Source organism: Xyrauchen texanus, chromosome 50 (genome assembly GCF_025860055.1).
Source record: "Xyrauchen texanus isolate HMW12.3.18 chromosome 50, RBS_HiC_50CHRs, whole genome shotgun sequence".
NCBI lineage: Eukaryota > Metazoa > Chordata > Actinopteri > Cypriniformes > Catostomidae > Xyrauchen > Xyrauchen texanus.
Genome location: NC_068325.1, coordinates 15,884,760 through 15,906,965, shown reverse-complemented (window position 1 = coordinate 15,906,965; position 22,206 = coordinate 15,884,760). Strand labels below are relative to the sequence as shown.

The following is a 22,206-nucleotide window of genomic DNA, read 5'->3' as shown; positions in this document are numbered from 1 at the left end:
TCGGATTGTTAATCAGCTTCCCCCACAAACCTTGTGTAAATAACAAACATGGTATCCAAGGAAGACTTCATAATTTTACTTCCTGTTGCTTTCCTTTATTTTTATTCCAGAGTTGTTGCTGTGTTTGTATCCTTAACTTAATATGACGACCTGCAGCAGAATTGCGCTGCAATAGTGGGATTTCCTCTTATGCAAAACTCGTGCAAGCGTATATATGCGTGAATGTGAAGGAAAGTCGATATTTTAAATTGGTTTGTATAAATGGGTGTAGTTTAAAGCATATGTGCTTTTTCCACTGTAGTCCCCAAAATTTTAAATTCTTTCTGCTTTGTTGACTGGGCTCCATCCTATGGTGTTTGTTATTCGGTCTGCTCACGCACATGTGCTTTCTTCAAAACCCTGTTAGCACGTTGCTTTTGGCCACATAAGTTGTGTACTATGGGAGAAACCCAGGTGTTTTAAACTGCTTTCTCTTAATACCTTAAATGTAAGTAAATCTGCTTTCTTGTTTATGACATTTCAGAACGCCACTTTCTGCAAAAACTCTGGAATAAACCGTTTCCTTAAATTCATGTAAATGTGGCCAATGTCTACTGAAGCGATCTTATCTTATTTTTGCCGGTATATCTGGTATTGCAGACTCTAGGCAAGATCATGATTAGAAGACATGGATTAAACCACTGGAGTCTTATGGATTATCTGCCTTTGTCCTTTTTGAGCTTCAAAGTTTTGGTCTCACACTGGCATTGTATGGACCTACAGAGCTGAAATATTCTTCTAAAACTCTGTGTTCAGCAGAAGAAAGTCATTCACATCTGCAATGGAAGTATCTCAACATTAGAGCATAATCTAAGAATTAGGGCTGTCGATTTAACGCGTTAATTCAGTGTTATTAATTTTACAAAAAATAACGCGTTAAAAAATGTATGCAATTAATCACACCATAAGGAAGATTCCTGAGAAATGCAAGCTTGTAGTACCACCTGTTTACTCCAGAGGGCAGTAAGTGAAATTTTAGCTGTATGAGCAATGCACAGTTTATACAGTGAAGAAAACACTTCAGTAGGCAGAAAAACGCAAACATGCTTTACGTTCTTGCGTTCAAACACTTGATGGAGCGTATTAAACTATATTTAACTTGACACAGTGACTTAAACATTTTATGTTTATGACGCAACGCACCCGAGTCGTCTGACACAGGTGTACATTGACGGGTCCATAAACAAGCCCTCATAATAAATCTTGAACTGATTGACAAATTCACTTGTGTAATGGATTACTGTGAACTGTGTGCCAATGATTGACTTATGATCAATAATATTGTAGTAAACGATACATTGTATTCTAAAGCCGCTTTCTCTATTGTCTTCCCAATGATTAACTCTTCTGCTACAAGAATGTAATGCATTATAATTATCTGAATATATATATATATATATTAGTTTTCCTGGCTATGGTTGTGTGATTTGCAAAACTTCGACTTGGTTTACCAAAGTTAAAAGTTGTCTTTATTCCAAAACAAGCACAACAGAGTACAGTTTTTAGACATGGCTAATTGATAATGTAATCTTTATTCTAAAATTGAATTATTCTTTCATGTGACTGGAGTGAGACCAATCCACATAATGACAATAATAGTAACGCACAGAATGATGTCCAAACTCAAACCAATTGATCCTTCGGTACATGTTTGTTTAACCTTGTCAGTACTGATTTAAACATAAAATGGCAAATAGGCTGGGTTTTCAAGAATTGTAAAACTCTGTATTGGTAGTCCTGTCAGCTGGCAAACAGAATGTGACCTGGGCACTAGGTAATGTCCACTGTCCCTGCTGGAAAAGCAAATGAGGCACCCATAGGTATATGATTCAGTACAAATCCTTTACATCTTTTTGCCTTTATGCAGTTTATTATGTCTCCAAATATGCTCCTTCCTTAAAAGATTCCAGTATTCCCGACTATCTGGATCCAGTTCATTGAGTTTTTTGGTTGGACCAAGGTCCAATTGAAATAGCCTGAAAGTATGTAGCAAAACATACAACTTGGGTTACATGCATTTTTGCAACATGAGACAATAAAAGCATTAATAAAGTGCATAGTAAAATAAACATTCATACCAATCTGGATACTCCTCCTTGGGTTTAAGAGGAGGGTCCTCACCCTGCTTGAAAATGTTAACTCCAACTGCATGCGTGCAAAGTTTAACTGGATCCTTACAAACTTCTGGACCCTTAAGAACTTCCTTTACCATTCCTTTACCTTTTGCTTTGGTTACTGAGAAAGGCCAGAACAAATCATTACACCATATTGCCAAATGTGAAAAAATGGAAGACGATATTTGACAACAAATAATTGTAAAATAAAATATTTCACTATACAAATACAATAATAAAACTATATATTGCATGAAAATCTGATTTATTTGGGGTTTGAGCATTACTTTAATTTCAAATATTGAACGAAACTATATTGGATTTAAATTATGTATTTAATAACACGTTGCCAACAATTTTATTACATTTTGCAGTCTTGTGCAATCAATTAAATGTATTTAATGTCACAGAAGTTGCAGGCTAATGTTGACATTATTGATACAGACATCTTAAATACAAAAACACGTCAAATTTACCTGCTTTCTTTGCATAACCACGTGACTGGGTTAAAAAAGCACACACAAAACGCTCGTTATAAGCACTGAGAGTAGGCAAGCTTAACCTCTTGAAAGCATTTAGTGCCATTGTGCCTTCTTTAATCATCCACCATGCTGTGCAATGTACTAACGTCCTTCTAGGAAACACTTCTTCTTTTAACAGCGGTTCACAAACTAATATGTGCATTTACTGCCACCCTCTGTTTGCATGGACCACCTGATGTTGCGTCCCAATATCCATACTTCCCTACTATATAGTATGCCAAAAACAGTATGCCAATGGAGCAGTTGGTCCGAATCCTCAGTATACATGAAACAGTAAGTGAGTGACCTACTATTCAATTTATTTCAATTTTACTACTATCACCGGTGAGGTTCTGAAGTGTGGATCGATTCGACACTGACGTCACAGCAATTCCATTGGCTGAGGGACGCAACGCGCATGCGCACTTTGAGACAAACCTAGATCCAAAATGGAGCCCTGTTGGCTCAAACATTACCAGTTGCAATGGCGCGTTTCTAAAGCAGTTGTTGACCACTCAAAATTAAGAGGGAACTAAGAAAGGTTATGTTGAAAAGAGAACCTAGCTCAGATGGCATTTGACAAACTACAAGAGTTTTTATATCATTTTATTTTATTAATCGAATACATCCTGTTTTTGCTTTCTCACAATGAATTAACGTGACGCCGTTAATACTTTGTGATTCTTAATAGATTGACACAGGTTGAATGTGTAGAAAAACTGTTCACTGTTGATGTTTTGGCAGCACGAGTGGGACCTACACAATATTAGGCAGGTGATGTTAATGTTGTGGCTGATCAGTGCATGCATCCACAAATTATAAACTGGTTTTCAGGTATAATGTTATAGAGATTGCTAAGACATGCTATCCAGTCACACCACTTCTCCCTGACAGTTTGCTTTGCTCTCTGATTGTTGTTTGCTTTGCAGCTACCAGTGAACTGTAGCTTGTCATCTTGAGAAAGATTAAGGGCTGGGCATTGTAGATTTTATTCTGATGTCTTGAAGAACGATGCTTTTGTATTCTGTTGCCCATTAATGTATTGCAGTATAGTGCAGATAGAGCAGCAGATGGCGATGTTGGTTTAGGAGTGACTGAATGGAAAGTGGAGTGACTCATGAGAATCATGCAATTTGAAAGATTATTTGTGAATCTTTGATCATTTCATGGTGGTCATTGAAAAATATGTGGAAGTTGGCTTCCTTGATCTTAGATTTGTTTACCACTGGGGCAAGATTACATTTTGTATTATTTTTCAAATAAAACATGAGCCTGTTTACATGCACACCAAAAACCATTTTATTTAAAAAAGACATAGTAATCGGGTTATTTGCCTTATTCACAGTAACACCATCTTTGATTTTTGACGGGAATGACAATGAGGCTGTGAGGGCTGTCTTCAATGTGTAGTACTGTTGTGTAAAGTGTTTTGAATTGTTCCGCTGATGAAACATTGGAAAAAAAACATCTTTACAAAAAATTTTAGTAGATAATGAGTTTTAGAAAATTAGATGTGATCTAGGAGCTTAACACAGTGGATGCAAGACAGTAAGTCATATACAGCCTCGTTTTCATTCACCTCAAAAATCAAAGATGGCGGTACTGCGAATAAGGTTCATGGGCAAAAATCTACGCATGTCAATCGGCCTATTCTTAACTGTACACCAATAAAAGAAAGCCATTTAATTAATTTACCTGACCACACACATTGTCGGCTTATTAAGCAAAATTGGTGTAAGAACATGCATGTAAACACACACGTGAATATGTTCAATTTACACCAATAGGTATCTACAAGGCCCAAATAGTTTTTAGTCAGTAAAACTACATGTCTTGCGCATCTACTGGCGTAGAGATGTACGGATCTCAAACCGTTCATTTGAATTATTTCCAATTAGTAAATTGATCCAATGCTAACGGCAAGTAAAATACCGGTCTGAACCAAATTCTTGTTTGATCTAACATAGGTTATAAATAAGTGTGCATTGTTAACTAAGTGTGAAATGTTGACATCAGTAAATAAAAATGGAAAGATTATAGTTCATCGTTGTGGTTATGAAAGACGTATTTCCTTGTTTCCAAGGGACACTTCATGTGCAAATTGTATTGTAAGTAACATGAGAACCCAAGCAAAACACCATATGTTCATTTACAACCAGAAAATTAATAACTGAATCCATTTGTTAAAATAATCCATTGAAGTGAACAATTCGAATTAACCGTTTCGCTAAAATGAATCAGACCACCACAGTTTACTGCTTGTGTGGGTGTGCATGTACTCAGCACACACATGGGATGAGCAAACATGAAACAGGGAAACCCACATAATCACTTTGTCAATTACACACTCATAAACTGAAATGTATCAAAGCGCTACCAGGGGGTATAATTGTAGATCAGTATGACTCGTCCTTAGCATCAAACACTTAACCAGTGTTATGTGAATTCAAATAATTTTGTATGTGAATGTGGCATTTTGAAAATGGAAAATTGTTAAGCCGATTGTAATACTTATAGTTTAAGAGAGCTATAAACAGGGCCCTTCCTCACAATTGCTGAGCTGACACACTAGGCCAATGTTTGATTGGCTGAATATCAAAATAATCCAATAAATACATGAATTAAACAAAGATGTCGAACAATACTTTAAGCAGTGTTTATGTATTTGTGTGATACAAGTTTTATGGAGGGCCAAATTGTCTTTCAGTGATCTCAGCGAAACTCATAAGAATCGCATTTTTACTAGTAAGAATTCCAATTGAAGAGACCTCTAATTAAATTTTTCTAATAAGTACTTCTATTAAGACAGCTCTACAATTGCAACTTTCTAGTACAGTATATTAAATAAACATACACAGCAATGCCTATATTGCTAAACTGCTTTTGACACTCAGCAACCACCATATCCTCCAATACAAAATAATTGTGCACAATGTTTTATGTAATATCAGAATATGTGTGTGAGTGTGTACCTATGAGAGCAGGGTATATGTCAGGCCTACATTTACCCTTGAGCCAATATCTACAAAACCTCAGACACAGTGCCTTAATTAAAATTTTGTCATAAATTACTGTTTCCACAGTGAACAGGGTGGATTCTTTGGGCCTGTAACACTGGATTAGTGTCCCATATGGTTCTGATGAGAATGTAGAGTAACTGATGTTATCTTAGACCTGACTTCACAAGGTTCAATTACAATCCCGATGTAAATCTTAGTACTATATTGGACTTGTCTTATCTTTACGATTTAAAACATTAGTTGCCTTTTGGCTACAGATTTTGTGCTAGAAAATTAAATACTTGGCAGGGATGTAATTTTTCAGTTATTACACATTATGCAATCTTTGCCATGTAAAACAAACTTTAGCACATCACATGGAGTAAATGCCACAATGGAAATTTCCTTTTGAATCTTTGACATTGAAGAGGATCCCTTTTTAAAGATATTTAGCAAGAAAGGGGAAGTGCATTTGTACAGCTTCCTAAAAAGCAAAAATGGCTTCTACAACCTCAAGCTTCTTTTTTTTATCTTCACAACTGATGTAAACATACAGTGATACAGTTTGAATAGTTAAAGGTGAAGTGTATCATATCTGTGCCACTAGCAGCCCGAAACCAATCTGCAAAACAGACATTTTGAGGAGCAAGGGCTCTAATCTGATAGAATGCATTGTGTTGAACAAAACAATCCACAAAATTCTTAATTTAAGGTGCACATTTTTTTCCTCAGTCACGCTGAGAGTGCACAAGAGTGCGCGTGTTTCTAAGACGGCACATCGTGTATTATTTTCATTATAATTTATTATTAAATTCCATAATCTGTTAAGTTTTAGGATAATATTGATGCATTTTTACTCCCATTTATACTACAATTAAGCTTCAAAAAACTCATTTAATTTGTATGTGCAAGCTTTCAATCCGTACGCCACTGCTCCCTCAGAGGGGCGATGAAGCAAAAGGGCCACCCCCTCTACACGTGCCTGCTCCCTACATTTGCCAATGTTAATCCAAACAGGTAGTCATGCTCCAAATACACCATTGCCTGAGCCAGTGTTGTTATGTGCAGCCCAGTTGGGACTAACAGATTTAAATGGCATTTGGTGCCACAACTGGCACAAAAATCTTAGGTAAAAAATTTAAAAAGATGGAAGAGACTCATTTATTTCATTTTAAGACAATTTAATTAGTATTTTCTCCTTTAAGTCCGACACACTTGTGCTGTCGCCACTGTTTAGTTTCAATGATTAATCTCAACCTCATGATGAGCCCGCAAAACTCATCACCCAAGATGCACCGCTGACTGGTCTCTAATCATGAGCATGATGCCTGCACTGGCCAAAGGAGCTAAACACAGACCTCGAACCCACAAACATAATGAAAGTGCTGTTATGGAGCTGTTATTGGCCTCAATGAAAAACAGAAGGGCTTTCTGAAGCTTTCCGAGAAGGGTCCACATTAGACTGCAGCGCAGGGTGCCGCAGTCTGATATAAGGCATGCTCAATAATAGTGGCCATTTTGATGTATTAAGAATGAGTTTAAACACATGGGGTATAAAAAAAAAGAAATTATCATGAAATGTTTTAACTTTTTAGTCAACAAACACTGCTAAGGGCCATTAACTGATTTCAGGGTTAGACATTAGGTTGTAAAGAGATGTAGGTTCTGTATTCTTTCTCTGCAGCAGAGTTGGGGAAGATACTTGGAAACTTTACTTTGTGCAGCTACTAAATTTACAGTAGGGTAGAACAAGTACAGTTTTAACACTGTGCGCACACATTCATATTATCATCCTCTCTCTTCATAAAAAACATTGTAGCTCCTCCTAAAATTATGTTAGGTTGCTTAGCAAGATAGATGGATGGATGGATGGATGGATAGATAGAAAGAATTAGAGATTATATAGATAGATAGATAGATAGATAGATAGATAGATAGATAGATAGATAGATAGATAGATAGATAGATAGATAGATAGATAGATAGAAGAATTAGAGATTATATAGATAGATAGATAGATAGATAGATAGATAGATAGATAGAGATTAGATAGATAGATAGATAGATAGATAGATAGATAGATAGATAGATAGATAGAAAGAATTAGAGATTATATAGATAGATAGATAGATAGATAGATAGATAGATAGATAGATAGATAGATAGATAGAAAGAATTAGAGATTATATAGATAGATAGAAAGAGAGAATAGATAGATAGATAGATAGATAGATAGATAGATAGATAGATAGATAGATAGATAGATAGATAGATAGATAGATAGATAGATAGATAGATAGAAAGAATTAGAGATTATATAGATAGATAGATAGATAGATAGATAGATAGATAGATAGATAGATAGATAGATAGATAGATAGATAGAAAGAATTAGAGATTATATAGATAGATAGATAGATAGATAGATAGATAGATAGATAGATAGATAGATAGATAGATAGATAGATAGATAGACAGATAGATAGAAAGAATTAGAGATTATATAGATAGATAGAAAGAGAGGATAGATAGATAGATAGATAGATAGATAGATAGATAGATAGATAGATAGATAGATAGATAGATAGATAGATAGATAGATAGATAGATAGATAGATAGATTGATTAGATAGATAGATAGATAGATAGATAGAAAGAAAGAAAGAGAGATTAGATGGATGGATGGATGGATGGATAGATAGATAGATAGATAGAAAGAATTAGAGATTATATAGATAGATAGATAGATAGATAGATAGATAGATAGATAGATAGATAGATAGATAGATAGATAGATAGATAGATAGATAGATAGATATAAATGTATAAACGTTCCCTTCCGAGGGAACTCGCACTGCGTCGTTGAAAACGACTCTTTGGGGAACGCTCCTTAGCGTGCGCCTCTGAAGTATGAATGAAACTATTCCAATCTTGATTGGTGTTGCGTCATGACGTAACATGTGACGGCATAACCGGATGCATAAAAGTGACGCCGGCACACATACACATTAGCTTTCGCTCTTCAGCAAGCGCTCTATGTTGAAATTGTTTGTCTTATTTGGTGTTGTTTGTCTGATTTAAAAATATTATGGCCACCGAACAGTTCAAGAAGTGCGTGCACCCCTGCCCTCGTTTCATTACGGGTAGGGACACGCACGCTTTATGTGTGAACTGTTTGGGAGCGCAGCACGCACAGGCAGCTCTCGAGGGATCTGCCTGTGAAAGTTGTGAAGCACTACCCATGAGAGTGCTGCGCTCCCGGTTGGCGTGCTTTGATGAGCACGGTCAGGCTCGCGCTCCCCACGGTTTTGGTCCCGCGTCTGTTGAGGCAGCGCGGCGATTGAGATCGCGGGGTTCGCAGCGGATTTTGCAGATGAGAATGAGACTGCTGCGCACTTTCTCATTCTTCGCTTGAGGATCCCGAGCCTACTGTGTGTGGTGCAGAAGCCCGCCGCGGCTTCTTCTGCCCATGATCAGGTCCCGATGCTTGAGCTCACTGCTTCCGAGGAAGTGGATATGCTCAGCATCGATGCGGATCTAATCGTGAGCCAAGCACGCGGTTTTTGGCCAAGCTTATGAGGAGCTGATTGAGGTTATGACGCGTGCCGCGGCCAGACTGAATATCAGCTGGCCACAAAATGAGCAGGGAACGCAAGTTGAAAGCAAATTAGACGCGGCGCTTCCTGCGGCACAGATCACAACCTCAGCGCCGGGTTTGCCGCTTTTCCCCGATCTCCACAGAACGAGATCGTGGGGTAAACCGCGATTCGTCCCGTGATCTCCAGCCCCAGTGTTTGATTACAGAACCATGTTTTGGGGGCACGGGATATGGGCTAAAACCTCGGCGCTGCCTAGTAAGCCCTGCAGAGATACATCTGCTTTAATAAGTAGGGCTTACATGGCGCACACAAGCGTGTAGGTTTCCGCCGCCTCTGACGCTCGGGCCACATCAATTTCCACCGAACGCACACTGTATGTTCGTGTCAAAAAAAAAAAAAATATATATAAAAAAAAAAACAACAAGCATCAATTGTGGTCACAAGAACCATATCGACTAAATCCTGCCGGTCTCTCGCTTCAGGAAGTCGAGAACAGTGCTTGAAAAACACCCGGAGGCTGGTTCCCTTAGTTGAAGCTTCGAAAGAGGTCCTACCGAGGTGGTAGAACCTCGGAGGGCTGCTCTCCACTGCAGAGCAACCGAGGTTGCTCTCGCGAGCGGAGTCCTCAGGAAATCGGTGTCGGTTCCCGCCGCCTTTGACGCTCGGCCACATCATTTCCAGCTTAACGCACACCGCGCCGCTCGTGGTCAAAAAAAAAAAAACAAGCATTAATGGTGGTCACAAGAACCATATCGACTAAATCCTGCCGGTCTTTCGCTTCAGGAAGTCGAGAACAGTGCTTGAAAAACACCCGAGACCAGCCTCGAGAGGCTGGTTCCCTTAGTAGAAGCTTCGAAAGAGGTTCTACCGAGGTGGTAGAACCTCGGAGGGATGTCCCTCGCTGCAGAGCAACCGAGGTTGCTCGCGAGCGGAGTCCTCAGGAAATCGGTGTCGGTTCCCGCCGCCTCTGACGCTCGGGCCACATCATTTCCAGCTTAACGCACACCGCGCCGCTCAGGCCAAAAAATAAAAAACACACATCAATTGTGGTCACAAGAACTGTATCGACTAAACCCTGCCGGTATCTCGCTTCAGGAAGTCGAGAACAGTGCTCTAAAAACACCCGAGATCAGCCTCGAGAGGCTGGTTCCCTTAGTAGATTTTGTTGAGGCATGGAATCATCTTCCCAACATATCTGCATGGGTCCTGCATATAATAAAATCAGGGTACAGACTGCAGTTCTGGCACCACCCCCCAAATTCTCTGGGGTGGTGCAGACTACAGTGGTTCCGAGCAGGCTCAGGTGATGGAACAAGAAGTGCAATCTCTGCTGCTGAAGGAGGCCATAGAACGTGTTCCTCATTCAGACAAGGAGTCCGGTCTTTACAGCCGGTACTTTATAGTTCCAAAAAGGATGGGGGTTGAGGCCGATTTTAGATCTCAGAGTTTTGAACCGCCTTTGAGGAGGTTCAGGTTCAAAATGCTTACCATTCCTGTCATCGTGAGTCAGATCAGATCCGAGGACTGATTTGTCACGTATAGATCTAAAATACGCCTATTTTCATGTACCCATCCTTCCATGTCACAGGAGGTTCCTGAGGTTCGCCGGGGCTTAAGCTTACCAATATCGGGTTCTTCCGCTCGCCTAGCACTCTCTCCCCGCACATTCACCAAATGTATGGATGCAGCTCCTGCTCCTCTGAGACTTCAGGGCATCCGCGATACTGAATTATATCGATGACTGGCTCATTCTGGCCCAGTCTCGAGAAATGGCGGTTCGGCATCGAGATGTCGCCCTTGGCCATATTCAAGTTTGGGGTTGAGACTCAACACAAAAAGAGTGTGTTACAACCATCCCAGTGCACAACATTTCTGGTGTTGTGTGGGACTCGGTTACTGATGCAGGCACGCATGTCTCCTGCGCCAGACGAGTCCCTTATGGCGATGGTGTCCGGGTTAGAGCTAGGCCAGGCCATCACTGTAAAGCAATTTCAAAGACTGCTGGGCCTCATGGCAGCTGCATCCAACATTGTACCGCTGGGCCTTCTACACATGAGGCCCCTCCAGTGGTGGCCGAAAGCCAAGGGGTTTTCCCCAGCTGGAATCCATTTCGTGATAATCAGAGTAACGCCGCAGGTGCCTTCGCTCTCTGCTAATATGGAAGAAACCTTGGTTCCTGTCCCAAGGGCTAGTGTTGGGAGCGCCATGTCGCCGAAAACCGCTTCGACAGACGCTCCCTCACTGGCTGGGGCGCGGTCATGGACGGCCGCTTTGCCAGGGGTCTGTGGCAGGACCATCATCATTCTTGGCACATAAACTGTCTAGAGATGTTGGCTGTGTTCAGGGCTCTGAGGAGCTTCCTTCCAGACATCAAGGGTTACCATGTCCTAGTACGCTCGACAATACATCAGTGGTAGCTTATCTGAACCGACAAGGAGGACTCAGATCGCGCCTCTGTGCAGACTGGCGATCAGATAATTCTTTGGTCCCAAGGGAAAATACTGTCTATCAGAGCAATGTATATTCCGGGGTTCAGAATCAGGGAGCAGACATCCTGTCGAGGCAGGGGCTGAGGCCCGGGAATGGAGACTTCATCCAGAGGTGGTGAAGTTGATATGGGACAAATTTGGACCATCAGAAGTGGATCTGTTCGGCCTCAGAGACGCCCCACTGTCCACTTTGGTTCTCCCTCTCACATCCAGCCCCACTGGGGTTGGACGCCATGGTACAGGCTTGGCCGAGGCTTCGCCTGTACACGATTTCCCCGACGCTCTGCTCCCGGAGTCCTGGAAAGGGTCCGCCAAGAGGGCATCAGTCTACTTCTGGTTGCCCCCATGTGGCCGGCCCGAGTATGGTTCTCAGACATAATTTCACTCCTGATAGCTCCGCCATGGCAGATTCCTCTGAGGAGGGATCTGTTGTCTCAGGCGGGGGCACAGTCTTCCACCCTCGCCCAGAGCTGTGGAAACTGTGGGTCTGGCCCCTGAGGGGTTCAGTACCTAAATGCTGGTCTATCAGTGGGGGTGGTTGAAACCATACTTAGCTCTAGGGCTCCGTCTACTAGGAGATTATATGGCCTCAAGTGGAATGTGTTCTCCACTTGGTGTAGAGAACATGAAGTAGATCCAGTTAACTGCCCGGTGGCTTCAGTTCTGGAGTTTCTTCAAGATCGCTTTCTGTGGGTCTCTCCCCTTCCACACTCAAGGTGTACGTGGCTGCCATTTCGGCTGCTCCATGCACCACTGAGTGATGGGCCTCTGGGGAGGCACCAGCTGGTCATTCGCTTTCTCCGCGGGTACATGGAGGATGAGACCGACAACCAGGTCCAGGGTTCCTGCCTGGGACCTGGCGGTGGTTCTCGAAGGGTTATCCCTGGCCCCCTTCGAACCCCTTCAGTCGGCTTCGCCCAAGGACCTGACGCTCAAGATGGCTTTTCTCTTAGCTATTACCTCTCTAAAGAGGGTGGGTGATCTTCAAGCCCTGGCAGTGACGCCAGCTTGCTTGGAGTTTGCCCCTGGCGGAGTTAAAGCCATTTTACACCCGAGACCTGGCTATGGGCCTAAGGTGCCGCTCTAACACGGCACGGCCCACGGTCCTGCAGGCTTTTCATCCTCCACCTTATGTGTCGGCAGAAGAAGAGAGGCTCCATTTGCTCTGCCCTGTCAGAGCTTTGAGCTGCTTACCTCGAGAGGTCCTCTTCTTGGAGGAGGTCGGACCAACTGTTAGTGTGTTTTGGGTCACCTAAGAAGGGGCTCCCTGCCTCAAAACAAACCATTAGTAATTGTATTGTTCAGGCTATTATCTCGCCTACAAGGTGCTAATTTGCCTTCACCTTTGGCCGTGAGGGCTCATTCAACTAGAGGCATGGCGCCCTCTAGGGCTCTCTTATCGGGAGTACCCTCCAGGAGATCTGTGAGGCAGCCGGTTGGGCTACCCCGCACACTTTCATCAGGTTTTTACAGTCTGCACCTCCCTAGTACGCCTGGCGCACGTGTGCTCTCGCCCTAGCTGAGTGCCTGAGTTCAGTTTCACCCTAGGGCAGGCCTTTTTCGGCGCGTGGCCTAGTGGGCATTCGTTCCTCAAAGAGTCGCTTAACGACGCAGTGCGAAGTTCCCTCGAAGGGAACGCCTCGGGTTATGACTATAACCCTTGTTCCCTGAGAAGGGAACGAGACACTGCGTCGCCCTGCCACGCCCTCAAGGCCTGAGAGCGGCTTGCTTCATCGCTAGGCTAATGTGTATGTGTGCCGGCGCCACTTTTATGCATCCGGTTATGCCGCCACATGTTACGCCATGACGCAACACCAATCAAGATTGGAATAGTTTCATTCATACTTCAGAGGCGCACGCTAAGGAGCTGTTCTCAAAGAGTCGCTTAACGACGCAGTGTCTCGCTCCCTCTCAGGGAACAAGGGTTATAGTCATAACCCGAGACGTTTTCCATCTGAAAGTACTAAATATTAAATTAAACAAAAAACAATAAAATGCAAAGTAATCTATTAGGTAATAACAAAACTGTAGTGGAATACAGTTACTTATATTTTGTATTTTGAAACACTTAATCCATTTACATGTATTCCGTTACTCCCCAACCCTGGCTGTGAAACAGGGACTTAAATTGCTGAATAATGTTTTTCAATTGATTTAATTACTGGAACTGTCAGAAAGAACTAACAATACGAAGAGAGGACAGTTTAAAAACCCTGTTAGTTTACGTACATTATCCAGAAGTCTATTTGTTGTGTCTTTTTACATCTGGAAAACGTATTTTTTTAGCATCTGCAGTACGTTTCCTCTTGGATGTCAATAAAACATTAAGCAGATGTCTTTGAAATGTTTATGTTTATTTTGGTAAATCTGATCTCCTTTAAGATGTTTAGCAGGTATTAATTAGAATGCGATGCTTTCCAGATGAAAATATCTAAAACTAACAAAGGCGCAATGTGACATAAAAACAACAATGTAGCGTTTTTTCCACAACACACTTCTACTTGTAGGAAATGTAGTTACCGGAAGAGCTACAGTAGGTACACTATATTAAAAAAGATAAGCTACTGTCTTTAACAGTTACCATCGCTATACTTGTTACTCTTCAACACTGCTGTGCAGCCTGGTGCATTAAATCATGACATGGTAAGAAATTGTGTTTATTGTAAAAGGGCCTGTTTTATACCAAACATATTTAAGTGTCATTACACATGCGCTAGATGGACATATTTGACCGTTGCACCACGTCACGCACAAGAACACAGCAATTGTTACACACCTATGCATTCAATTTCAAACAATTGAAAAACTGTGTTAACGGATGCAAAAAATAAAAATAAACACAGCCCCAAACACTGCAGGGATTAAGGCATTTCTAGTCCCATCCTTTGTTACATCTCTGAAGTTTAAATGGTGCTAAACAAGAGGCAGTGTAACTATTTCAATTGTGCTATGTAGCACTCAAGATAGACTGCTGACACCTCAAACCTCTACTTGTTTTTGGTCTTTTTCTGCAGATAAACTCCCAATAGAATTCCTGTCAGTGTTAGACCTTGATAAAACATGATGCATTAGTGTCTAGAGGGGGAAGTCCTACTGAATTATGGACATATAATTCATAATCTGAATTGACAGGAAACCTCTGCCATCGAGCAAGGGGGTCAGGTTTGTCCAGATGTCCAAATGAGCACCACTTGGATGTGGAAAAAGAAAACACTTAAGGAAGATTTTGAAAATCAGACGCTGATTTTATCTTTTACAATAACCATTAAGTGAAGAAAACAATGAGGAGAACACGTAGAAAGCTCTGGGGGAATTAGGGCGTAATATTGCAAGCCTGCTTTCGCAGAGGACTGGCTGTAGTTGGCTGCCAATAATGTTGAACTTTTGCAGCTAAGGGTCAGTTAATGACGAACGTTGTGCTTCCCTGTGAGACTCCAAACACACGACTAGAATCCTAAATGTTTATGGTAAAAGAAATTGCCTCAGAGAGACTACCATTGCAGAAAGTCTACAATTGTGATGTCATAATGCACACATGAAGACGCCCATGTAATGTTGATTTACGTTGGCAGGCCTAAAGGAAATGCAATTAATATACAACGTACAAGCATATCTTTGATTGATAATGAACTAGACAAGTTCTTGTCAATGCTTAAGCAGTCTTCCTGTGCATAATTGAAGTTCCATCAATAGTCTGAAAGCCAAAATATGTAAGACATGCAGAAATCAAACAACAGCTTACAGCTGAAATTGTTTTTAATTTTCAATCGGCACAAACACTGTGAAAGCAAGGACAACCACCACATGTTCCCAAATCTTTGAGAGAATTCAAACTCCACCTAGAGGAAACTGGCATGGAGGGAACTTGATAGAACATTGTAGTCAGTTGATTTTGTGCATTCTGGTGCTGGCATGCACCACCAAACATTTTTGGATTTCTTTCCAAAATGAGCAAGTTCTCCATTGCAATTTCTCCAAAAATTGCTTTAAGTTGTTACACAATCAGAAATAATTCACCCAAACATGAAAATTCTGTCATTATTTTCTTACACTGTTGAGCCAAAACATTATGACTACCTGCCTAATATGCTGTTGGTCCTCCGTGTGCCAACAAAACAGCGCCGACCCACCAAGGCATGGACTTTACAAGATCCCTGAAGGTTTCCTGTGGTATCTGGCACCAAGACATTAGCAGCAGAAGTGGAGCTTCCGTGAATCAGACTTGTATGTCCAGCACATCACACAGATGCTCAATCGGATTGAGATCTGGGGAATTTGGAGGCCAGGGCAACACCTTGAACTCTTCAACATGTTCCTCAAACCATTCACGAACCAATATGTGCAGTGTGGCAGGGTGCATTATCCTGCTGAAAGAGGCCACTGCCATCAGGGAATACCATTGCCATGAAGGGATGTTCCTAGTCTGCAACGATGTTTAGGTAGGTGGGATGTGTCAAATTGACATCCACATGAATGGCTGGACCCAGGTTTTTGAAGCAGAACATTGCCCTGAGTATCACAGTCCCTCCACTGGCTTGTCATCTTATCACAGTGCATCCTGGTGCTTTAATTTCTCCGGGTAAATGGCACACATGGACATGGCTGTCCACGTGAAGTAAAAGAAAATCAGACTCATCGAACCAGGTGAGCTTCTTCCACTGCTCCAAGGTCCAGTTCTGACACTCGCGTGCCCATTGTAGGCACTTTCGATGGTAGACTGGGGTCATCATGGGCACTCTGACCAGTCTGCGGCTATGCAGCCCCATACACAGCAGGGAGCAATGCATTGTGTGTTGTGACACATTCATACCATAACCATCATTAAAGTTTTCTGTGACTTGTGCCACAGTAGACCTTCTGTTGGTTTGGACCAGATGGAATAGCCTTTGTTGCATCGATGAGCCTTGGGCGCCCAACACCATGTCGCCGGTTTGTCCTTCCTTGGACCTCTATCAGTAGGTATTCACCACTGCTGACTGGGAGCACCCCGCAAGCCATTTCAGAGATGCTCTGACCCAGTCAACTGGCCATATAAGTTTGGCCTTGTCTAAGTCTCTCAGGTCTTTACTCCTGCCCATTTCTCCAAAATTATGAGAACTGATTGTTCCCGACTATGAGAAATGATTGTTCCTGACTATGAGAACTGATTGTTCAATTCAGGGGGTGGGGAATGGGGGAGGGGTTAAGTAAGGCCAGAGGTCTCCCTGGCCTGAATCTGGTGGTGGAGGAGTGTGACGAGGAGGGGTGTATGGCGGGGCTGTAATGGCGCACGACTGTCACTGAGTTTACTAATCAGTGGGAGAGAGATAAAGGGGGCCGGAGACCCCAATGAGAGACAGAGACACACACAGAGTTATGTGTGTGTGTATTTTATGTTATGTTGATGTTTATTTGTATCATTAAAACTTTATGTTGACTGCTCAGCCGGGTCCCAGCTTCCTCCTTTACCAACCAAACAGAGGTCTTTTACAGAGATGATCAACATTAATCACTGCACCAGTGGTCATAATGTTTTGGCTCATCGGTATATGTCATTACAAACCTGTATGATTTTCTTTCTTCTGTGGAACACAACAGGGGGATTTTTCAATCCTGGCCACTCTGTAACATACAGTAAAATAAAAATGACAAATAACAATACACAGTCGCTATCGTATGGCCACAGAAGCCTTGGAATATAGCAAACGGGGCTTATGGACCCATTTTAATGGTGTTTATGTCACTTTTGGGATCTTGACAGCACAAGTCATTGTTTCATTGTATGGAAAAATACAGAGCCCCTTAGAGGACAGGGAGGGAATTTATTGTCTCAAATAGTTTTGCATTCCCTCGCATTAGCTTTAATACATCCCTTGTGAAAATCAACAATGGTTTTACTACATTAATCAGTTCAACTATGATCATTTATATAAAATCACACTAACCACAAAATGTCCATGGTTTTACTATAGTAAACATATTTGAACCATATTTAGATATGTGTAGTAAAATCATAGCAGTGATTCCTTAAAAAACAAAACTGCAGTTTTATTATAGTGAAATCATGCTTAATTTGAATAAGAGCATGAACAAAATACTTACACATGCATTCAGTGATCCATTTCCCCCATAAAAACATTGCACTGAGTTAGGGGTTTGTGTTACTGGGCCAAATTACAAACCTTCCTGCATCGTCTAGTTAAGGCTGCTAAACTCCACCTATCAATTTTGGGTACAAACCCCCTTAACATCAAACCATTCGGTTTAACCCTTTTTAATGTTCTCGACGTCTAACAACCCCTCCAGTAAACCAGATTGTTTGATGGCTCTGTAGATAGTCATTTTAGAGGATCCTTCAGAAAAGAGGAAACAGCAATTTGGATGCATTGTCTAGACATATACTAGGAAAAATGCAGAGTTTATAATAATCTAGTTGAAATATAAGTGATTATTGAAACTGAATTTTGTAAACATGATCAATTTATTGGTATGGAATTTGATGTTCTGTTAGTCTATACAGGTTCAAAAGTCCACATCCAAAATATGGGATTTGAAATATAAATAAACAAAGTTTTAGAATTTTAATTATTAAGTATAAATGTCAAATTTACACAAAGAAATGTTATGACATAAAATAAATAAGAAATAGCAAAATGGAGGCATACCAAATACTATCAAATTCATGTTAGTTTTTCAGTTCAACTTTTCACTCAAATTGTTATGCTGATTATATCATTTGTAATGGGAAAAAATATTTCAAAAATGAGAAAAATGCTAAATAGAAACATCTGACTTTTGAACCTCACTGTATATCCACTCATAAGTTTGGTTTCCATAGCAACGGCATACACATGGGTCCTGCATGGTCTTAGTCCATAATTGTTCTCATAACAAACATATTTTGTAAGCAAATGAGAGCCAGATAAGCCTGAGGGAATGGCTTCAACTGTCAACACGTAATCCTCTATGCTGCATTGCCAATAAAAACCCAATGGTAACCTCTCATTGTTATTGTTATACACCAAAAGTTGCACACTTGAGCTAATGTAAATTTCCCCATATGGTCTTCTCCAACAGATGGTTTGGTCTCACTGTGACAAATTCAACAGCAAACATGTGCACGCGGCCTATTGTTTGAGCTCGGGCCGGACGTCAGGTTCACCTCCACCGCTGGTCTCCAGATCCCAGTGCAGATAGCACTAACGATTTGGCTCAAACTTAAAGACTGAAACTCAACACAGCTGTTTCACCATTCAGTCAACACTTACAAGCAGATCTTGCAAGCAGGCCTTTTAGAAAAGCTGAGTGTCATTACAAGATGATACACAATGAAGAGTTAAGAGTCCTGAGTGTCTTTGTAGAGTTGTAAAAAGGAGTTTACTCAGTTAACAAGATACATTTGAGGAAAACTTGGCATAAAACAGGGATATATATATATATATATTGGAATCATTAGCCTGTCAGTGAGCAGGATAGAGAATTCTGAATATGATGATCTTATAACATAGCTGGATAATCTTAAAGCTTTATTTGACGAGCGGAAAGTCCCATGTTTATCCCAAAACTTATCAGGATATGTTTGAAGAATGGGGACCTGCACACAAGTTTTGGATTCTGCTGAAAGTCTAAATAAATCATCTGAAGCCAGCCTAATGTGGTTTGCTGGTCTTTGCTGGATCCCCAGCCTGGTCAAGCTAGTGATCAGCTGATTTAGCAGGTTGGCCATCTGGTCTCCCAATCTGACCTGCTGACAATTGCCCAAAACTCCTCTAAAACCATCCAACTAGACAAGTCTGGCAAGCTTGGTGGCCAGCTTAGAGTAACAAACCACCTTTTTGTCAAATTATTTTCCCCCTTGGGATTTCATAAAATCCTTCATAAAAGAGTTGTAAGCCATGAACCAATCCAACCAGCTGCTATTAAACACACTTTTTTAAAAAGTGTAGTTGAAATAACACAGACTGGTGGCTTCAACGATAGAATAGCATCAGTTGATGAATAGCTTGTGCTAAGCTCTCGCTGAGCATTGTTTCATCTTGGCATGATTGCTGGTTGATTAATAGTTGCTTTGGGCTCTTTGAAGGTGCTGAACATGCTAATTTATTATTTACCCAGGCTGTGTGTTTTGGATCCAAAATAATTCTCCAAATTCTCCCCAATCTCTCCTTGCAAAAAGCATTAGCTAGCGAACTGTAATGTTCTACATTCTACATGGCGATTATGCATAGTGCATACACTTTCAAACTTTGAAAATATTTTGTTGCCGTTGAGTAAACACACTTTGGCTAGTGTGTCGACTTAAGGTCAGAACATAGTTTTTGTTGTGCAACAGTATTGTTATAGTGGAGTCCAAAGGTTTGAGACAACATTGACAATCTTGGATTTTAAATCTTATTTAAAACAGGAAATAAACAAAGTTTTAAGGTTTTGGTAGTACACAAAAAAGAAATGTTTTAATGTAAAATTAATAAGAAATTAATAAGTGTCACTAGTCATGCAAGTCACCAGAGAGTACCCTCCACACTAGAGTGTCTCTAAAAAGTACCTCCTTTTCAATGGAGAATCCTTTTCACCTGAGACTCACTAATAACTTATTGACAGGGTTGGGAGGGTTACCTTTTAAATTTACTCCACTACAGATTACAGAATACATGCTGTAAAATGCTTCCTTAATTTGGTCGTTTATTTTTGGCCAATTGTAGATCTTTCCTTGTCGATGTAATTAGTCCAGTCAGTTAGAAGCAACCATATAAGACCCCCATTTTTTTGCTTAACAGGTTCCTCATTTTAGTTTTATATTTTTGAGTTATGAACCTTGAAGGACTTTTTGTTTTACTAGGACCGTTTCTTAAAAAAAAAAAAAAAAAGTACAAAGTCTTAAGTTCATCCTCACTGTTTTGAGCAATTTAGTTGTTGCCTGATTCCCTACACTTAAAGTAATTTAACTTCCTCAACTAACGGTGACATCAAGGTTCTGCATGGTTTCTACACCTCTAATCAAATAAGCAAATTTGTGTAATTTGCAGGTTAACTCCTTTTTACAAAAGCTCAGATTTCCAAGCATCCATTGAAGCACATGAGACGCTCTCTGGAAAATTCTCAAATCATGCATCAGGTTTTACGCAAACTAAAGACCAAAGTATACTTTGGTTTTTCCATGCTGCTACATCTTGTGATGCAAATTTCATCATCAATACAGTGTGCACAGACTGAGCATGCAGCCCAATTTTTGTTGACACATGGGCCATGTTTTCACATGCATTTACCTTTACATTTACATTTATGCATTTGGCAGACGCTTTTATCCAAAGCAACTTACAGAGCCCTTATTACAGGGACAATCCCCCCGGAGCAACCTGGAGTTAAGTGCCTTGCTCAAGGACACAATGGTGGTGGCTGTGGGGCTCAAACCAGCATCCTTCTGATTACCAGATTACCAGTTATGTGCTTAGACCACTACACCACCACCACATGCAGATGTAGTGTGCTTGCGCCGAACACGTCCGTAGGGGCTTGCGGTAAAGAGAATACTTTGAAAGACTAGAGCGCTCGACTGTGTGTGAGACTGAATATAGATTATACATATACTCGGAAATCCTGAAATTTCTAGCTTTTCACTAGTGCTCTCAAACTTATGTACCCCACTGTACATTGAAGGCTGAATTGGGGGAAAATTACTTAATAGATCCTTTCCTTCCAGCTGACCATAGAGTGCTATTTAAGGAGCTAAGGTCAGCAACCGGCATTCAGTTGATGTCACCTCCTGTACTGTGAAGTGGTGTATTTTGGTTCAAGAGTGCTAGAATGTGGTTGAGGAAGTGGTTGAAAGCTACTGTCTGCCAGAATCTCCTTGGACACAAAATATGGACTGGACACAATGAATGGGACAATGCGACTGTCCAGATACATGCAGGGCCAATTCATGTCAGTGTTGCCTTTGTATTGTGTCCAATTTATAGGTTCTGTTTGAATTTGTTGAAGAAATGCCTTCAACTGAAATACAGTATATAGTGACAAGTTTTTGACCTTTTCAAACAGTCTGGTTTTAGCCATCTCTACTAAAGGAACAGTTCCAGCATGCTTACACCAGGGATGTGCACAATTAATCTTGCCGCTACAATTCAATACACTGTTTGGCACAGGGGAGGCATGACTTTGTTAAAGGAATAGTCCCCCCCCAAAAAAAGAAATATGTCATTATTAATTTTTCGTTTAGCTATGCTTCTATATGTGTGCAAATATTTGTAATTATTTTATTGTTTTAATCTAGATGTTTTTGTGCATAGTGCTAATTTTAAATAAGAAAAACAGGTTATATGAAATCAACCCCATTCTAATGAATTACTGACGAACACTATCCTCAATCAGACTTTTTTTGAGACCACATTTCCCTTTTAGCGCATTGCGAGAACAACCTCCAAGACACGGTCCCATGGGTACCGAAATGTAATTGCATTCACGCAAAC

The 22,206-nt window shown here is 40.9% G+C and overlaps 1 protein-coding gene across 1 annotated transcript; it reads right to left on the bottom strand.

The window, feature by feature from the left end:
• Positions 1–1,510: 1,510 nt before the first annotated feature.
• On the bottom strand, positions 1,511–2,790 carry LOC127641467 (39S ribosomal protein L54, mitochondrial-like). The gene is made up of 3 exons (XM_052124493.1): positions 2,630–2,790; positions 2,118–2,274; positions 1,511–2,015 (listed from the first exon to the last, which is right to left on the bottom strand). The coding sequence occupies exons 1-3, from the start codon at positions 2,754–2,756 to the stop codon at positions 1,883–1,885; spliced, it is 417 nt and encodes a 138-aa protein (XP_051980453.1). The 5' UTR covers positions 2,757–2,790; the 3' UTR covers positions 1,511–1,882.
• Positions 2,791–22,206: the final 19,416 nt, after the last annotated feature.

Bases quoted from the DNA above. Each gene is read 5' to 3' on its own strand.
- LOC127641467 (XM_052124493.1), bottom strand. From the start codon at position 2,756: ATGATTAAAGAAGGCACAATGGCACTAAATGCTTTCAAGAGGTTAAGC. The intron at 2,275-2,629 runs GTAAATTTGACG...GGCCTTTCTCAG, and splicing joins TGGTTATGCAAAGAAAGCAG to TAACCAAAGCAAAAGGTAAA. The intron at 2,016-2,117 runs GTATGAATGTTT...ACATACTTTCAG, and splicing joins AAGGAGGAGTATCCAGATTG to GCTATTTCAATTGGACCTTG.